This window comes from Dermacentor silvarum, chromosome 3 (genome assembly GCF_013339745.2).
Source record: "Dermacentor silvarum isolate Dsil-2018 chromosome 3, BIME_Dsil_1.4, whole genome shotgun sequence".
NCBI classification, from domain to species: domain Eukaryota; kingdom Metazoa; phylum Arthropoda; class Arachnida; order Ixodida; family Ixodidae; genus Dermacentor; species Dermacentor silvarum.
Genome location: NC_051156.1, coordinates 24,167,711 through 24,187,618, shown reverse-complemented (window position 1 = coordinate 24,187,618; position 19,908 = coordinate 24,167,711). Strand labels below are relative to the sequence as shown.

The 19,908-nt window shown below is 47.1% G+C and overlaps 2 protein-coding genes across 2 annotated transcripts in view; one reads left to right on the top strand and one right to left on the bottom strand.

The window, feature by feature from the left end:
• Positions 1-19,908, top strand: part of LOC119444262 (endothelin-converting enzyme 2-like) — a 146,863-nt gene that overhangs the window by 2,304 nt on the left and 124,651 nt on the right. The window lies entirely within an intron of this gene.
• On the bottom strand, positions 16,085-17,429 carry LOC125944184 (uncharacterized). The gene has a single exon (XM_049664506.1). The coding sequence runs from the start codon at positions 17,424-17,426 to the stop codon at positions 16,224-16,226; it is 1,203 nt and encodes a 400-aa protein (XP_049520463.1). The 5' UTR covers positions 17,427-17,429; the 3' UTR covers positions 16,085-16,223.

Sequence of the window (19,908 nt, the reverse complement as noted above, 5' to 3'; positions counted from 1 at the left end):
TCGTAGTGGAGTGCATTTGAAATAGGCCATTTGAGAAATACTTTGTAGTACTTGAATGCGTTCAGCAGATTTGATTGGCAATCAAACACGCTGTGCTGCCTCTCCAATGCCTTGCAATGCTACGGCGGACAACGCTCCGCTTTCAAAATGTCACCGGGGCGCGCGCAGTTGCTTTCGGATGTTAACGCAGACTTTGGTGACGCGTAAGCGAAACGCGAGCCGACCGCAGCAGCCGCGTATTACAAAGTGTCCAGAAGAGAGTCGAAAAGAGAGCAAGGTGACGACAGCTGAGATTAGGGGTTGGCAATAAGTTTGGCTCACAGCTTGAAATGGCGCAGCGCTCGTCGTTCCTGGCATTGCGCGGATTCGCTGGCGATGAGCGCGAACGAACAAGTTTGACAAAAAGCGTGATAACTATTGCGTCGTCTACGCGTCGTGCACTGGGCGGATGTTAACATCAAAGTAAGCGGGCACGAACTAGGGATACTGGAATCGCCGACTGAAAAATTGAGTATAAAATAAAGCAAGCAATAAGAATGCCTCGTTCAAGGTGACAGTGGTCGCACATGAGCCTTCACCAGTTTATAAATCATCGAACCAAAGGGCAGCAGTGCATTACCGAATTCTGAGAGCCAGCGTCATTAAATTTACTATCTCGCCTATTGGTTCGAATTAGAGCATTGTAGGCAGCACCTCTTGGATATTCAAGCGTGAGATGCCATGTGTTCCCTGTGTGTGTTTGGCGAGCGTCACGCATGTCACACAACGCGCAACCTTGTATAAGAACAGCTCCTGTAGGTCTCCTCTCGTTCATTTCGGAGAAAGACCTCACACAGTCAAAGCTATCTCTACGGTCATCCCTATAACCGAAAAAAAACAGGACCACGCTTCATTTAGTCTCAGCGACTAAAAGGGTCGGGCACGGGCCACGTTTGTAACTGCCGGGTCGGACCACAAAATCCGACCCGTGCAGTGCACACAGTACGGGAGCACTAAATGTTGATTTTAAGCGAGACTACAAAGCCGGTTAATTTGAAAATTAGACTAAACTAGACTTGGCCAATTAAATTTCTCAATGTTTACCGAATGCCGTCTTTACAGTATAGGGGACTACCTCGGCCGCGGTCATTATAATTAACATGGTATCATTCGGAAGACGGGGAAACCTTTCTGCATTGAGGCGTGCATTTGACACCTCTTAGTTGAATGATCCGATATAGCACGTAGAAGGAAGAACCCTGCGTTGGAGGGCACGCTGCCGAGAATTGTGGCTGCACCAATTGAGCTGTGTTTCGAGGCTGCTGAAGCTCAAAATACTCGTGCGGGACCGGCACGCACGAAAACCGTACTTTGTGGCGGTCGCGTATAGCTGTGGGTGGTATTTGCCGCCTCTGCTGGGCGCAAACGGAGAATTCTTGCAGCACGGACAGACCCGGGGGACTCTCCCGAAGGGACCGCGTATATAACGTCAGACAGTGAAACCAAGGGAACCGTCGCGGAAGTTAGCGTTGACCGTAATTGGACAGTGGGAGCCGAACCCACAACCTGGTACAGCATGCGGAAGTAGTTCCCGCCGGCGGCCACTTCCGCGATGCTTTTCTCGGCTTCATTATCTGACGTTGGTTTTATTTGGTCAGGATTCACAGAAATCGGTTTCCCTTCTTCTCTCGTTATCATCTCAAGTGGGAAATGAAAGTGGGTGAAAACTGGTGGGATCATGTGTTCGCATTACGCTCTCACCGTTGGTAAGACTCCCAGGGTTAGTAGACATGTGGATGGGAAAACGGCGCTGCGGTAGCTCAATTGGTAAGAGCATCGCACGCGTAATGCGAACACGTGGGTTCGTATCCCAGTTGCTTTTTCACCCGCTTTCATTTCCATTTATTTATCATTTCGCTAGTTCAATTAAGCACTACATGTAATTTCCCCTATGCTGTCCTCGATGTGATTGTTTGTTGGCTTATGAGATGGCCAAGAAAAATCTGGCCCCTCGGATCTCCTTCTTCCCGCTCATTATATGTGTTAGAACTTATATATGTTATCAATTTTAAACCGCAGCTTCGTAGCTTTAGTAGCTTCCCGCAAAAATAGGCAAAAGTAGAACCAGAATTCTAAATATTGCCTAATTTCGGTCGCATTATTAGGAAACCTAATAAAGGTACATGAATGAAGTTTTGCGTCCTAAATGGAAATTCCGTGAACTCTAATTTATCCAAAATTTAGCTTCCTTGAGCACGTAGTTGCCGGGCTGTTTACAACAGAAGTTTGCGATATTTGGCAGCAATCTTGAAAAGCAAATTATCCAAAAAGTAAAAATTAAACATTATTTTGCTGCGTTTAGGAAATAGATAAATATGTCCTAAAGCTACAGAGCAATGCAGCAAATGCGGTAGTTTCTTGTAAATATGGTCACAATTGAGACACAGTTCGCAAGAGCCATGTATCTCATGCTCGTTCTTGAACATTTATTTCAAGTCACAGTAATCAATTCCTTTATATTATATATAGTTGGAATCTACAAGCGCTTCTTTATATGGTATATACAACAACTTTATATCGTAAGAGCCGCTACGGTTGCTCCAAAAGTACGGGGGGCTCGTGCCGCCGGACCTTAAACCGTGCTTTGCTTTGCACAACTTTGCTGAGGCTTCCCCTCAGCTCCGCTGGTGTTTGACGCCTAATTTTTTTTCTTCTTGTCGCATCGAAGTGGTCGGCTGCCTTTTGAACGTCGCTAGATGATGAATAAAACTTGAGCGTACTAGCTTGAGTGATATTGTGAAGAAACATTAGGAAGAACTCGGAAACAATATTTTTGGTAACTTGATCGGAGAGTAATTAGCGTATATAATGCGGCCCTGTACAAAGGGTTGGGGGCCCAGAGACCGCATTTTGTCAAGTTTTGACTGGGTTGCCCGGATGATCTAGTTTTGTTCTCGCAACTTGCCGGCATGCTCTCGTTTTGAGTGCCTGGATAACGGCTCTGGCTTTTGGCTCAAGGTCACTTGGAGGTCGCCGACAATGGAAGCTAAAAGCGTTCCATGCTTAAAAACGATAACTCTTTTTTCGACAACGATGTGGAAGGGATGCTCACAGGCTGAGGACCGATACTAACAGTATTTGCTGATTCAGTCTGGTTAGATTGTTCTTTCGTGAACACTCTGACCCTCACACGTGCTGCAATGAAACGACCATTTTTGCATTGCTCTCTGAGGCAGCGGTTTTTCTGCCCAGGTGAGAGGGATTTCAGTTCAATTTTATTCGGCATCATGTCACAGACAAAAAAAAAAAAAAAAAACGCAGAAATGTTGCTTCACGGAGATCTGTGCTTACATGACATGACGTGGCATCAACAGTTTCTTTCTTATCTGCACACATCGTAACAAAAAAATTTAAGTCAGTTCCACGCTTATGAAATCTGATAAAACAGCGGAGCTCGGCAAGCTTGGGTTTATAGCGTAGCGGAATGACGCTCCCCTTCGGGTCGTGAGTACCCGGGTTCAAATCCCGCCTCTCTCTCGCTCATAGCAAGTGGTGTTACAATCGTCGGTACAAGGCAATCATATGGTTCCCATAAATGCGCGTTCTGCAAGCGTGGGTGTATAGTGCAGTGGTTATGACGCTCGCCTTCGAACCGTGGGGCTCGATTCCGGCCTCGCCAAGAAAGTATACTTTGTTTTACTTATTTCTTTATTGCTCTGAGTATGTCTTTTTTTTTTAATCTCTCTGCACCTTCGCTCCTCACTTTACACTCTCTCCACTTCGCTCGAAACTGCGAACACCATCGCTCCGTAGGCCTTAAATAGCCCAACTTTTTTGTTGGGCTAGTTGGTGCATGTTACTAAAGCGCCAAACAGACGACACAAGAAGAGACACGGACGAGCGCTTACTAACAACTTATGCTTTATTGACAGAAACACACAATATATACGCACATCTGGCAGCGCAACTCACACGTTGTCGAAAATCACCAGGCAAAAGGCGATAAAACGATTGTAAAAGATGACGAAACTTGAATAAAAGATGACGTTCGCGACACGTGGTGTATAGGGCCAAAGGACCATAAAAGATAATGGTAACGCGATACCTTAATTTAACGCGATACTGTTAAAAGGAAACATGCACTTACGCTTCAAAATTGAGCCCGTCTACGTGTAACAAGAAACATATTTGAAAATTTGTGCCGATCCCGTGCAGTGTGGCAATCTATGTGATGCGAACCATTTTTCAGGTACCTGGCTATGCAGCATTGTTTGAAGTTCCGCAAAACGATACCAGGTGGTGGACCAGCGTGTGTTCCTCGTAAATCGAGTGTGAGACGACAGCGTGACGGTGGCGCCACCCCACCACGTGAGCCCACGATTGCTCGGCTCGACGTAGGTGGTGGACGATGTAAAGAGGGATAGCGACTTGATCAGCGAGTTTTGCAAATGATGGCTATTTCACGTGGTGTTTATTAAAACGACGATGGTAGTTCGGTGAAGAAATGATGAAAAACTTGATTGACTTGGGCGATCACGGAGTCTGTCCAACGTCGCACGTGCAATTTCAACGAGGACAGTGCTGGGCAAAGGGGGCCGGTCCCGGATATTGTGCAGCCGAACCCGCCGCCTCGAAACGCGAGCTGTCAAAACAAAAGACGACGAGGAAATGGCACGTGGCGCAAGCGCCAAGTGTTTCAAAAGGCCCATCGATTATTGCCTATATCATTTGATTAGACCCTCTGAACTCGGTTATCGCAACCATTGTTTACGTTGCCGGGGATGTTTTTGTAATATGGCGCCTCTGGGATGCAGTCGCGAATGGCCATGTGTGAACTCGAAGCCTATCGCTTGTCTTCGGGGACAATCTGCACTGCAGACCTCCAGCGGCCCGAATCTCGTGCTATCTCCTCGGTAAACATTCTATTATTCTATGTACAGCGGCCGTTTTTCTGTTTGAGTTGTTTGCGCTCCCTCTGGTCGATGACTCTGTCTCCCTCCCTCCCTCCCTCTGGCCGATGACTCTGTCTTGAAGGTAAAAACGAGCGGATGAAACACAATTTGTTTGAGCTTGCCAGGCTGGCCAGCTTCGTCGCCTGTATCCCGGCGGCAACATTCCGATGTGGTAGCTTGCTTGAGAATCCGACAGGTGAGCAGTTTGTCACCGAGGCGATGGAAGAACGTTGATCAGCGGACACACCCCTTATGGGCGGCCAGCTAGGAGCCAGCTCGTCCTCATGAGAGGCAGGCCCGTAGAGACTTCTCTCAAAAGCAGCACAGGGGCTCGCAGAGGGACCAATTTTCACCGTTCTTTTGTGGAAAGCGCGGTCGCCCTTTGCAAACATTTTGTTCGAAAGCACAAATAAGTATGCCGGGGCGTCCTTGTTTTGTTTTCTCTTTCCATCGTTTCTGCACCTTCAGCAAAACAACCTGTTCGCGGTTTCTTTCCGTTATAAAACAGTTTCAACAATACTATTGCCGCGGTTTCCAGCTTTATTTTCTCATGTAGACACGTCTGAAACTAAAACGTACATTCATATGATCACAGCTAATGATGACGTTGTTAAACTAGCAGTGCGAAAGTCGGACGCCAGAGAAGGGACGAACCACTCAGGGTCGTGGCCCAGGAAGTTGCGTCCAGTTTGCGGTTGAAACCCATTTTTACTGACGGTGTATGCCATCGCACATTGTCAGAGGCACCGCTGATGTTGGTTTTGCCTGAAATCGCCTAGTAGCTGCCATGATGACCGGAAAATGTTCAACATTTGACATGACAGACATTAGAAAAAAATATCTTGAGCGTCGAGTAAGCAGCCGTGCATATATTAACGGGATGCTTAGCAAGTATGCCAATGAGCACCGGGGGTGGGCGAATATTCCAAATTACTAATTATTCGTGTTCGAAAATTGACTGTTCGGTTATCTCGAATATCGTTATTGACCTGGCAACAACCGGTTGCTGAAGTACAGTTTCTGTTCTCCCTCTGCTAAACGAAGTATCGCATGTTATCGGAAGTGAAACAACGACGACATTATTCGAACCAGTGCAGAAGCTTTGTTTTCGGTTTCGCGATCCTTGCTTGTAGGCTCAAATCAGGAACGGGGCCGACAGCACACTGCGGTGTAAAAGTTAGTGCCTCACAAAGACTGGCCAACGTTTCGATAGGAGGACAGGTTGCTTTTGACAGGCTATAGTGTGACGTCACACGCGGTCGTTGTCGGTGGAGGCTGGCTGTAAAGGGAAAAGAAAATGAGCGCCCTGGCTGGACGAGGGGAGAAGAGCGCCAGAGTGGGAGGCCGTTGAAGCTAACCTGCCGAGGATGACGCCTGTGACGGTCCTCCTATCGAAACGTTGGCCAACGTTTCTGAGGCACCCTTTTTTGTAACCACTGCTTGTCAGTTATCGTTAATTACGCTATACAACCAGTGATATCTTCCTTGCAACTTTTACATGTTTCGACGGCGTACAATTTTTTCAGCAGCTTCTGTGTTTTCTTTTTCCACAACGTCTTAACATTTTTTTTTTTTTAACCATGACCTATAGAAAAAGCTAGTCAATGAGGTCTTGGAAAGCTTGTACGCAACCAAGCTCAAAGATGTTGAGACGCTTTTCTTGCGCTTAAAACTGATCCCAGCTGTCCGTGATCATTGAACATCCTTTTTTTTTTTTTTTTGTCTTGCTCTAGTCAGCATTAGCGTAGTGCCTAACTGTGCCGAAATAAATATCTCTATTGACAATACGCAGACGCGTTTTGTCATACGCGTCTGCGTGTACTATACGATATTCCATTCGATATTTCGGATTTATTACAGTAATGTTGTACATCTGCGCAAGTACATCAAAAAAGCACAATAGGGTGTCCGAGAGATAACAGTGAGGTTGACACAGTAACGAAAAAATATATATATATATATAGAGAGAGAGAATGTTAAACTTTAACACATAGCAGTGAGTTGCTTACAGACATTATACATTATTTAAGCAGAACATTTTATGCTACGAAGCATAGGACTATGCAAAAACAGCATGATATAAATAATTAAGACAAAAAAAAAAAAAAACGAGAACGAAAAAGAAACCAACAAGCACAGCATTGCACTAAAGAACAATACGATGCGCGTTAACAGTTAACCAGATATATTTTCGAGATAATGTTTCACTAAAAGAGATAATGAATGCAATGAAGAGTAAATAAATAAATAGCGTGATTTAATTTCACGTGAAATGTTATTTTAGTTTTATATCCCAACAAAAAAGGCCGTTTGCTTCCCATAGTTAGTTCAAGCTCCTTGGGAGTAGTAGGTTTTCGTCGCTCTGCAAATCTGGTTTTGTTAGTATTGGTAACGTCTCCAAAACATTTAAACGTTTACTTCAGCAGTTAGCCCTTTGTGTAGAAGACTAAAAATGAAAATTGATAGCTTATCACAAAACGATTCATAGAGAGAGGGGATATATATATATATATTAATGGCGAATGGTATATAAATGGGCTGAATGTCTTACAGCCTGATTTTGTAAGTCTCTAAGGGTTTTGAGGTCTGTGTTATATGTGTTTCTGCAAGATGACACGCAGTACGAAAGATGACTACGAACGCAAGCGTTTCTTTTTTCGGAGTTCTTTCTTATGTGCCAAAACCAGTTCTGAGGCACGCCGTAGTGGAGGGATTAATTTTGACCACCTGGGGTTCTTTAACGCAAGCACACGGGCGTTTTTGCATTTCGCCTCCATCGATATGCGGCCGGGATTCGATCCCGCGACCTCGTGCTCAGCAGCGCGACGCCTTAGCTGACCGCAGCAAGCGTAATATAGTCATAAAATAATGTGGCGCTGGAAGTGTGTCCTAATAGTTGCATGAATTGCAAAAGAAACCTTTCGAAGCAGCGATGTGGCATACAGTTGAAAGTGGCTGTCGGAGGCCATGAAACTTGTCAGAACATGATTGTCAAGCGAAACTTCTAAACCAGAGCTTAACTGGGGCAACCGGTCTTAGAAGGAATAATAGGCAAACAGTTTGCTTTACAACAGGACTGGACATGACGAAAGCCGGTGAGCTCAGTTTTCGTTGAATAGAATTGTGAGATTTATCGGCAGCGAGAATGGTAAATAATCACCAGCACAGCTAGAGTGGCAAATTACTGTGGGTAGATCATTAATGAATAAAAGGAGGTTCAAGAATGGTGGTTGATCCACAGGGGCCGAAACTTACCATTAATTCGAAAATGTTGTTCATATTCGCCCACGTCTAGCAAGAACGCTTGTGCACAGCGTCGCAAACAAACAATGTGACAGATCGCCTTCGAGAGATGCGCCTTTTGGTTGTTAGCAGGCGTCGACATGACTGCTGCCGTTGGTACGTAGCCGCCATAATTCACTCTGAGCAAAGCTTCGATTACTCGAATAATGTTTTCGAGAAGCTCCAACCCCATATAGACCAATTGTCATTTATTCTGAAATCTGAATCAACTCGGACTGCATTGCTTTTCTGGCGAGCAACAACAACAACAACAACAAAAAAAAAAAAAAGAGAAACGAAAAGAAAGAAAAAACTGCATGCGGGATTGCGGGGAGAATAACGAGATCGATTAGCTGGCGCGAAGAAAGCCCGGTTGGTGATTTCAGATCGGCTGCAGTCAAGGCGTAACAAGGACTCGCCTAAACTGTGCCTCGTCGTTAGGCCTCACTGTTGAGGGACGGGGCCAGTCTGTCGCGGTCAGCGTTTGGTCGGAGCGTGTTTCGGAAGTCGCAGTCGTCTCGCCGTCGTGTTCCGTGAGACCGCACCTTGCAGTGCGCCGGTGGAAGAAACGGTGAGCATCGCGTGAATGCTCGAGATCTCGGATCCGCAGCTTGTCTGTCCTTCGGGTAAAGTGCGCGACAGAGCGGCACCGAATCGAGCCTCACCGAGTGCCGCCATTCAGGGTGTCGCAAAGGCGATTCGCAGACGAGGCACTCGAAAAGCGCCTCTCGGTGTGTGTCGGAGGTGCAGCGTCTCGCTCCTTCTCCGGAAAAACTAATTCCTCGTCGCGCTTTCAGAGTTTGCTTATGATTACGTGGTCCTTTTGCTGCTCAAACTTGCCTGTCTAGAAACTGTAAACATTTGTAGTCCCTCAAAAAGCTATTAAGGGCCAATACGTAGCAGTGTTTAGGAGCAACTGCGGTGTGGAAGATTCCTTATAGTGCATAATTCTGACGACAATAGGCGAAATAAACTGTTTTGTGACGATAAGGCTTGTTTGTTCTATTTATTTGACTAGACTGCCCCAGCGCTTTAATTAACTTGCAGTAAGCATTTTTTCGCGGCCTCTGTGGCCTCTGCAAAACAAACCACTGCGAATGGGGAGCGATTGCAGAATTAGACCGCTGTAACCTTTGCAATGCGTGAATAACTTGTGTGTTAGGTTAGGTTACGTTATTCCTACCCTGTCGTGCTGATTTCAGTAACTTTGCTTCGATATCGATTTTGAACAGGAATCACACAACCTGAAGACGTCATTCCAGTCTCCGTTAATTAGCGCCTGTTTAATGAGCGGCGCGCGTTGCCAGTTGTGCTGCCAACATTCTCTTCGTCTCATTTAAAGAAGACAGGATTCGTGTGACCTTTTGAAGCAGCCCTTATTGTCTCGTTTGTCACGTCGCTGAAAGTAAACTATTTTTGCGATTCCCTTTTTTGTCGAAACCCTGTGACAGATAATCGCGTCATATTGGTTCGCCAACTTTCTCATCTTGAGCACTGGCGCCAGATTTGGTCTGTCGACTTTATTACAATATTTCCATTGAGGAGGCTCATTTGAACTGGTTCTTTAAAGTACCGGTACGTCTACCATTCGCGTCATCAAGGCTTCCAAACAGATTCACGCTCTTCTTTATTTCATCCCTCCTCGGATTGGATACTTGGTGCCTGTTTCCACTCATTTTTCTGTCTGAAATCATCGAACATTCATGGCAACTTGCTTGTTTAGCACGAGCATACCATCGGCTGTGCGAGACCACCGCTTGCGTACTTGACCGCACCGTGTACGCGGTCGCCGTCCTGCACCGGAGCGTGGTCTTCCGAGCGCGTATGCGCCGCAACGCACGTGGTATGGCGAGCATTAATTGCCTGTGAATCCTTCCGCAATCGAAATTCTGTTGGAAGAAGGCCCTCCTTTTTGCGTCGCGTCAGGTATTTGGTGGTCTCCACAACTGAAAAGCAGGCGCGCACGGGATGTCGTGTGATCACCAGTTGGCTGTGTCGATCGCCGGTGCGAGCTGCTTCGACGGACCACAGCGAAACTACCAGATGGGTAGGTGTGCCGACCGGCGCGTCTGGTGTTCAGCGCTTCTCCGCGTCATGACGTCAGTATAACGGTAAAGCCCCGTGATGTTGGAAAGTAGCGACACTCTGATGATCTGATCTACGCCGCGGCACCCTCGCCGGCGCTGTTAACGTCCTCTTTTTCTCCCCCTCCATCACATGTCCCCCCGCCAGCACATCTGCCACGCTGAATGGCTGCGGCGCGCGATACGACCCTGTCAGGTGACCCTGACGTCACGAAAACGACGCGAAACGTTCTTTCGCGCGCTTTTAGTTCTTCCCGCCCGCCATGCGCCTTCCAAGCGGTAGTCGCCCTGCCGCTCCGAACGTGCGTATCCTAAGTTTTCACGTGTTTCCGTGAGAATCTGGGCTTCGTTCTCCGTGGAAATGCCTTGCTGCTGCGCGTTTCAATGCAGCAGCAGGTCAGAGAAAGGGCTAGCATTATTTTGTTTTCCCCGAGGAGAACGGAATGTCGTGCGCCGGAAGCAGTGGCTCCATAACATCGGGAGAAAGGATTTGGCCCCTTCTAAGCACGTCGTTCTTTGCGAGGTGGTTGTTTCAGCTTTCCTTATATTGGTAGGTGAAGTTGCATGGAGATATTAAGGCCCTTTGAATAGCCGGACTCTTCGTTCAGTTCAATACAGAGCACCTATAACTGTGCATATAGTTTCTCTTTTTTTTTTTAAGTGAGTCGCTGAACATTTTGTTGACTCTTCGCGCCGTGACAAAGTTATCTTTTTTTTTGCGTTTTCGCGCGTGCGTTAGTTTTCAAGTGCATGTAATTTATGCGTTATTAGCTGTAACTCCTGATCTGTAATTGTGTATGTGCGCGCACGTGTTTGTGCGTGTGTGCATGTATGTTTGTGCATGTGTGTGTGCGTGTCAGTGAGCGCCGATTGGAAATACTTCGTAGTCAACGTGGCTCTTTTTTTCGAACCACCTACCGGTTCGGTGCGCAGCCTTCGGCGCCGCCTACATCATTCTGTAGTTCAGTGGCGTCAGTTATGAAACACTGGGAGCGATTTTCATCGTGCGCGCTAATAAGAATTATTTAGTTGAATTAAACCAAACAATCATCTTCTTTCTTGCATATAGGCTATGAACGTGAGTTGATTAAGCGAAAGTAAAGTCAATTAACAACCGCTCAATGATATCTTGGCAGCCTTCGTAAAGTAAATAGCTGTACGCAAGAAAGCGAAGTTATACGTGTTTGGCATGTGTTATTCGCGGATGCTCATAACGTACTGGCCACGCGCTTTTTACTATAATCTCCCTGAACTCTGATAAACAATTACATCTTGAATGCTGTTAGTTGATTATCAATTGCCATATTCTTAGAAGTTTCCCTGTGAGCAATCAGCCTCTTCTCTCTCTCTCTCTTTTTTTTTTACAGACTTAGGGTAGTCCCAGAGGTGATGGAATACAATTTCTCGTCGTTTCATCGTTACGGAATACAGGCGCGTGCGTTAAGTTCTATATTGCCTATTTCGCAAACAGAGCACGTATTTTGCACAGTGAGATTGGTACAAAGGCTTTTGGCCCACGCGAATTCGCTTTAAATAAACTATCACATATCTTCTTGGCTACCTTCTTTGAGCTTTTTAAGAGCCACGATTATGAAACAAATTCTCGTCTATATTCTATGCTGCTTACATTATATGCGCTCAATACACCTCCACGTTACGAACAGCCCAAGTGGTGACGGAGAGGCAGACCGCTCAGCCACTGCTTGGTACTCATTTTTTCGGAGCGCTTCCGCTTGTTCTTATCGAAGCGCCTTCGAAAAAAAAAAGTCACGCCGTTCTATCGGAAGCGTACTTTCGTACAAGGGATAAATTGCCACATAACAGGGCCGAATAAACAAGCGCGCGCATGCGGCTGCAGCGAGCCACTGGAGCGTGCCGTGCGCACCGCGCCGGCCCGGGGGCGTATTTCTATTTGCGCCCCCGTACAGCGCTCGACCGCTGGCGCCGCGCTGCGCCGCTCGCGCGTACCATGTTTCTAGCCGCCGCCGTTGGAACGGAGGAGGCGTTGACGGAGAACACGCTGCGTTGGGGGTGACTAGCCTGCTGTTAGGGGATCGGTGGTATTCCTAAATAAACGCATCACTGTTTTGATGATCCAAATATAATCTCACTATCAGGGAGGGAGCAGTCTACCTGACTGGAGCAGTATTTTTTTATTTGGGGTGTTGCTACGCTGCGCTCCGCAACACCCCAACGACCGCCGCTTCGCGTCGGCGCCCGGCACCACGGCTTCCGCCGTGGCGCCGGGGTTCAAACGACTGCGCTGGCAAACAGAGAGGAAAACAAAAGGAAAAGCGTGATATTAAGAAAAAAAAATAAAAATTGAGCCAGGGCGGGATTTGAACCCACGCACACATAATCCCGAAGCGAGCTCCGTAACCACTCGGCCATACAGCCACTTTTTTTTTTCTTTATTGCATGGAAATATTAGTAGTTATATGCGAAAATTAGTTGTGTTACATATATACATACATGACAAAAATCCACACACGCTAGGCAGTCGAATGAAAGTTCAAAAATCGGGTAAACAAACACAAGCGTCCAGATACGAAATCCATTCAGGAACGGGGTCAAAGGTTGCAACAACACTCCGCACTTGAGCAGCCTCTTCTCGAAAGACAGACCTTGTCGAGCGGGGTGGCTCGGCATGTCTGTCGATCATTCGGCTTCTCCATAATGAATACAGTCCTAATAACATAAACAAATCATATGGTGCATTACTGATCGTCTTTTTGAAAGGAAGGAACCGGATACCGTAAGGTGTTAGAGGAAATTCTTTTTTGATAGTTCTTTGTAAAATGTCCCAAAAATAAAATGCATCACGACAAAGAATAAAGCAATGTTCTATTGTCTCAGGTTGGCTGCACAGTCTACAATTTGTATTCCACGGTACATATAATCCTTTCTCATGAAGCCATGTTTTAACTGGCAGAGTGGTAGTGTGCAGCTTAAAGAAGAATGTTTTCGCTGCTGGCGTTATACACATTCGACGAACACGGCAAAGAACATCTTGACCAAATAGAGACAGATATGGCTTTCGATACATAGGTGCAGGGAAAAGGTTATTTACAAGTGCTATATTTAGCGATGTTCGATCAACGCTAAATAAATATTCTAACGTGAATCTGGCTTTTAAAAATGAGATAGTATCCACGAGTTCTTTTAGGAAGCCCCATAACGGCAGTTCTTGAGCAGAGTTGGTCGTGACAAAAAGAAAAGGGAGGTGTGAAGCAAGATGTGTTCTGTTAACTGCAAGGAGGAAAGGATGACGGACATTTTTAAGGTAAAATAATCGCATGACCAATTGTCTCACAAACAAATGCACAAGACTGAGACCTCCCTTCTCAAGTGGAAGAAAAAGATTATCCCTTCTCATGGCTTCCCATGATGACTGCCAAATAAAAGATGCAAATATTCTGTGGAATGCCTGAACATGGACGCGGGAGCAGTGCAATACCTGCAGAACATAAAGAAGCTTAGAAGCCAGGAATATATTGCACGCCTTAGCTCTTGCGAAAATGGAGAAGTTGCGTCCCTGCCAGGTTGTCACCTTTCGACGGATTGTGGTTATCGCGGATGTCCAATGAGGTCCACTATTACGGAAGTTATCGAGAGGCACACCAAGATATCGCAGCGAAGACTGATCCCAATGAATATTCGAGAACACAGAGGGAGTTAGAGCCCACATGCCTAGCCAAAACCCCCTACTTTTATCAAAATTTACACTAGCTCCTGCCATTTCACAGAAACGCAAGGTAGTGTTTATTGTCTCAGTAATACTGGGCTTATCGATGCAAAAGAAGGCAATGTCATCCGCATAAGCTAGAACTTTAATTTCTTCATCTGCATACCTGTATCCCTTAATGCTTGAGTTATAAAGCACGCTTAAGCAAAGAGGTTCCAAGTATATTGCGAAAAGTAAAGGCGAGAGCGGACAACCCTGACGGACGGATGACTGTACCTGTATTACACCTGAGAGGGTACGGTTCACAATTAACTTTGTAGTACACCCTTTATAACAAAGTGCTATACCATTATATAATGCATCACCTAACTGCAGATGTCGCAGTAATCGGAACAAAAAACTGTGCTGAACCTTATCAAAGGCTTTGGCGAGGTCAATCTGAAGAAGAGCTACTTGATCCATGCTACCTTCTAAGCACTCAAGGACTGAACGTGCGATATGAATATTTGTTTGTATAGAGCGTCCTCGAATTCCACATGTTTGATGGTCACCAACTAATTTAGCAATTACTGTCTGCAACCTATTTGTAAGTACTTTTGCAAATATTTTATAATCGACGTTACATAATGATATCGGCCTATATCCGTTTACACTCTTTAATACTTCATTATCAGTGCTCTTTGGGATTAGGGTCGTATGGCCCTGATAGAAAGTCGGAGGAAGCTCACCATGTTTATAAGCGTCTTTGAAAACCTGCTCAAGAAAGGGACACAGGAATTCCTGAAATTTTACATAAAACTCGGCACTAAGGCCATCAGGGCCAGGTGTCTTGTTTTTCTGCAGAGTTTCAACAGCAAGCTTAATTTCTTCTCGAGTTATTGGCTCGTCAACGCTGACTCGATCATCATCTTGTAATTGTGGCATAAGAGAAATAAATTGATCGGCTTTTTCTTCGTAATCCTGCTGAAGCGTAACTGCAGTGAAAAGATTTTTATAGTGATCTTCAAATATGGTGATTATCTGCGACGTTTCTGTATATATGGAACCACCAGATTCAATTTGTAATATCTGCTTTGAAAGCGCGTATCGCTTTTCATCACCAAGAGCCCTTTTTGTGGGCTCCTCATCTGTGAAACGAGTTGTGCGTGAACGCACCACTGCTCCTCTGTACGCTTCCGTCTCATATTTCTGTACCTCTGCTCGAACTGTATTTATCTCGTCGCTATACAACCCTGGCTCCTGGCTTTCGAAAGCGTGCAGCTTATGAAGTAGATTATAAAGGTGATGTTTTTCTGCATTTTTTCTTTGAGATAGCTCACATGAAATAGCAATCGCTTCATTTTTTACTCTCTGTTTGAACATTTCCCATTGAGCAAACAGTGGGAGCTGTCGACATTGCGTTATCTCTAGAAATAATTCTTTCACTTTGTTTACAAATTTTTCCTCTCATAAAAGTTCTGTGTTAAGTTTCCACAATTCCCAATTTGGAGTAAACTTGCGAAACTTTCTGGGACCCCATGAAACAGACACTAAACAATGGTCTGTGAAAAATATAGGCTTCACGGCGTAGTTGTGAATGTGAGACCAGAGATCCGTCGAAACATACACACGATCAAGTCGAGCATGAGAGACGCCTTGAAAGTGCGTGAACCGCACGCAAGAAGGCGTGTAGGCTCCCACGTCTATTAGATTGTGGTCTTCCACTAATTGCTGAAGCAAAGTTGCACTTGCATCATAACGCTTTGTTAGGTATGAATGGTCTCTATGATCACAAACACAGTTAAAGTCTCCCAAAACTACCAAATCTCTGTCAGTGTCTAGGAACGGAGCAAGAGACAGAAAGAAAGCCTTCCAGTCGCTCACTTTTAGGGGAGCATAGACACAAATAAACCGCCAATTACGGGAACGAAAAGAGAGGTCACAACATAGAAAGCGTCCTTCCCCATCAACACGTAGCGACAATGAAGCGTGATTCAACTGCTTTCTAACTAACAAAAAGCACCCAGCGGAAGCACCACACGCTTGGCTAACACACACCTCATAATCTGGTTGAAAAATTTGCAGCGCAAGGTTAGCATCGTTAGCAGAAGAAATCTTGGTCTCTTGCACTGCACCAACATCAATTTCATGCTGCCTAAGCACATGGAGTAACTGCTGCTGACGCCGTATACTCCGCAGCCCACGCACGTTGAGTGTCGCTACACATAAGGGGAGGGTGAAGGCGGTAGCCATTTTGCTCACCTAAAGCTTTTGTTCTTCATCACCCTTGGCCACAGGTAAATCTGTGGTCTTGCTCCCTTTGCACTTCTTTATAGCACTCTCCTTACTTCGCTGACAAAACCGCCGCGGCACACCATCACCAGGGGAGGGAACCCGTTGAGCACTAGAAGGCACACTCTCGGGTGCCTGTACTGCACTCCCCGTTGTTTCATCGTTGCACGGTGCCGGACGCTTCCTCGCTTGACTGCTGTCCATCGCCTCTTCTTCCTTGTCGCCATCGGGGGGCTTTTCTTTAAGGTTTTCTAGGTCATGTGTGCAAACCGAGTTATTGCCAGTAGCTTCGCTTGGGATGCTGTGGCTGCTCGGCATTGGCTCTGGAGACTCCTGTTCTTCGTCCCTGATGCCGCCTGTGGCTTCTCCGGTAGCATCGACTATCTCTGTAGCATCCATGAGATGGTCCAGTTGGGGCTCTTCTGCGCTGTGTTGCCCAGAACGAAGCTTATTGGCATAGGTCGATACACAGGCGTCCACCGAGTGGCCAAATCGGTGGCACTGCAAGCACCTCGGCGTTCTGCATTGTCGACGGACATGTCCCACACGCTTGCAACGAAGGCACAGCGGAGGCCTGCCGGGGATAAGTACCAGGCACTGGTGTCCATAAATGGACATAATGTGTGGTATTGAGCTTACGGTGACAGTATCCTTGAGCACCAAGGAAACCTCCCGGTTTGTCGTCACCCACTGTTCCATACCAGTGCATCTCCACACCTCTCTCTCGACAGACTTCACCTGACCGTACGCCTGGAACGCCTCTTCAACCCGTCGAGCTTCAAGGTGAGGCGGAAGCCAGAGTAATTTGAGCTTGATATTTTTAGTCTCCGGATCTATCACCATGCACTTCAGTCCTTTGACACGGAGCTCACCACAGGCGACGAGTTTATGTTTCGCCGCACTACTAGCGCAGGTAACCATCCATACATGGCTCATCTGATACTGTCCTACACCTATAATATCTGCAGTATCCACTACTTCAAGCAGAGCGTCTCGGAAGTCAGGAGCACGGTATGGTCTGCCACTCAAGTCCGCATGAAGAAAAATGGAATTCAGCACATCGTTACCGGTTGGTAGACGCGGGAGGACAACTTTGTAGCTTGCATCTTCATTCAGAAACGGAGTCGACGATCCTCGGCCTGAGGCCGATACGCTGTTTCCAGCAGAGAGCATTCCAAGCACAGCCGTTCCACTCGGCTTCTTCTTCTTCGCTTCGGCCATACAGCCACACTTGCAAAGCCTGCAAGCATGCGAACCATATGATTGCGTTCGAGCGCCCTCGGCGAAAGCAACCACCTAAAAAATGTCACAGTTTCGCCCTAAGGGCGAAGCGATGAATGCGATAGCAACACAGCAATGTCATACGAAGTAAGGTGAGCGGCTTTGGTAGCAATATGAATTGTAGTAAACATGAGCTGATTAAGTAAGCAGGTGTGCTGCGGCGTAAGTAGACCGACATGAAGAGAGACTCGATGACCACGAGAAGGCGCGTGTGAAACGGCGGTGTTGATGAGAAGCGCTTCCCGTGGGCAGCGCGCGTGCGAAGGGACACACCTGTAGCGCTGCACTGCCGACCCGGGCAGCATTGCATGTGTAGCGTGCGTTGGAAAATGTGGCCCGACTATTACTAACTGATTGAAGAAGCGTGGTGTGAGCGCGCACAAACAAACATGAATAGATCACACTGAATGACTGCAGACAACGACCGTCAAAACGCTGGCAGCGAGCGGATATATACGCCGCAGGAGCGGGCGAAGGTACGTGCGGTCTATCGCTTCAACGGAAACTGAGCGGCGAATGCGCATAAAGGTCAGAGCCGTGTGGAGATAAGAGACGGTGCGGTCGAACGAACGACGAGCGCGGTTGTTGGCAGCCTAGAAGTGCGCCCCCCCCCCCCCCCCCCCCCCGCTCTTTCCGGCGCTGGCTTCCCGCTTCTGTTGTATAGGAAAGAAGATGAAGATGGTGGCGCGGGGACACTAAATAAAGAAGATGATGTTCAGGCATCGGATGCATCATTCCTCTGCATTCTAAATACAACATATTGGCGACGAGGATGGGATGCAAGTTCTGCTACAAGTGTTTTCTCGTGAAGGCTACCCGAGTGAAATAGTTTCCGACCACGGACCGCAGTTCAGCTCGGCTGAATTTGAAGAATTCCTTCAGGAACGTGGCATACGCCATTGCTTTTCTTCTGTTTATCACCCGCAAGCAAATGGGCTTGTAGAAAGGTTCAACAGAGTCCTCAAATCTGTTGTCCAGATGGCAGTATACGAGCGGCGTGATATCCGTGTCGCCGTGACAGACTATTTGGGGGTCTACCGCTGCACACCTCACGCCACAACGGGAGTTGCACCCGCCGTTTTGCTGCACGGACGACTGCCACGAACACGCTTAAGCATTGTTGGATTACCGGATTCTTCATTTCACGAAAATCCAGCACAAGCGATGAAATGGCTGCGCCAACGTGTCAGACAAAACCAAGCATCTTCCAAACTTTACACAGACTGCCGTCGCGGAGCCCGGACAAGACACTTTGCCGTCGGCGACTACGTCCGCGTGAGAAAGTCGTCAGTTCACGGGAAAATATCTTCGCGCTTTTCGAAACCGAAGCAGATTATTGAGCAACGAGGGCCAGCTTCATTTCTTTTGGATGACGGTCGAGTGTGGAACGCTTCCAAATTTCAAGCGATGCACCCTGAAGCTGCGGAGAAGTTCACAGGCAATCGACCTGGTATTCTAGAATGGACTCTACCACTACCTGACGAGTCTCTTCAAGGTAGTGCATTTCCTGTGAGTGAACAACATGCTGACTGTCCATCTACGTCACGGCAAGAAATAGCAGCACAAGCCAGCAGTGACTCAAGTACTCAGCCGTCTTTACTGCAGGACAGAATGCCAACCCCCACGGAAGAGCGCACGAGTTAAAAGAACTCCATTGAAGTTCAGGGACTATGCGTTACGCAAGCGATAGTTTTTTTTTTTTGTTGTTGACCGGGAAAATGTTGTATAGGAAAGAAGATGAAGATGGTGGCGCGGGGACACTAAATAAAGAAGATGATGTTCAGGCATCGGATGCATCATTCCTCTGCATTCTAAATACAACAGCTTCCTTGCTTGCGCGTGGGAGAGATAAGAGACTGTGCGGACGAGCGACGAGCGCGGTTGTTGGCAGAGAAGTGCCGGCGCTGGCTTTCCGCTTCCTTGCTTGCGCGTGGGAGATTGAGTGCGTTCGCTCTCCGTGATAGCGCGCGTCCCCGCACGCTGCCTCTGGGGCATACGGCGCGCGGCGAAGATTTTATCTATACGGAACCTCACGGCGACGGCGACGGCGACGCCGACGGCAGAAATCCGGTTGAAGTGTCCATATAATTGCTATCGCAATAAAACGCGGTACGCGCGAGCGGCGCAGCGTGGCGCCAGCGGTCGAGCGCTGTACGGGGGCGCAAATAGAAATACGCGGCCCGGGGACGGGAGAAATCCGAGCAGAATAGGTGACCCGTCTACTAGCAGCTTCCGGTTCGACGGACGACGCGGCGGCATCGGCGGCATGCCCGGCACGCGTGTTTTTCTACTAGGTTTCAACTGTCAGTCGTGCGAAGCTTTCCATCCGCTTTGTCAACCAGCAATGTCGTACCATCCATGCAGCTGATTTCTA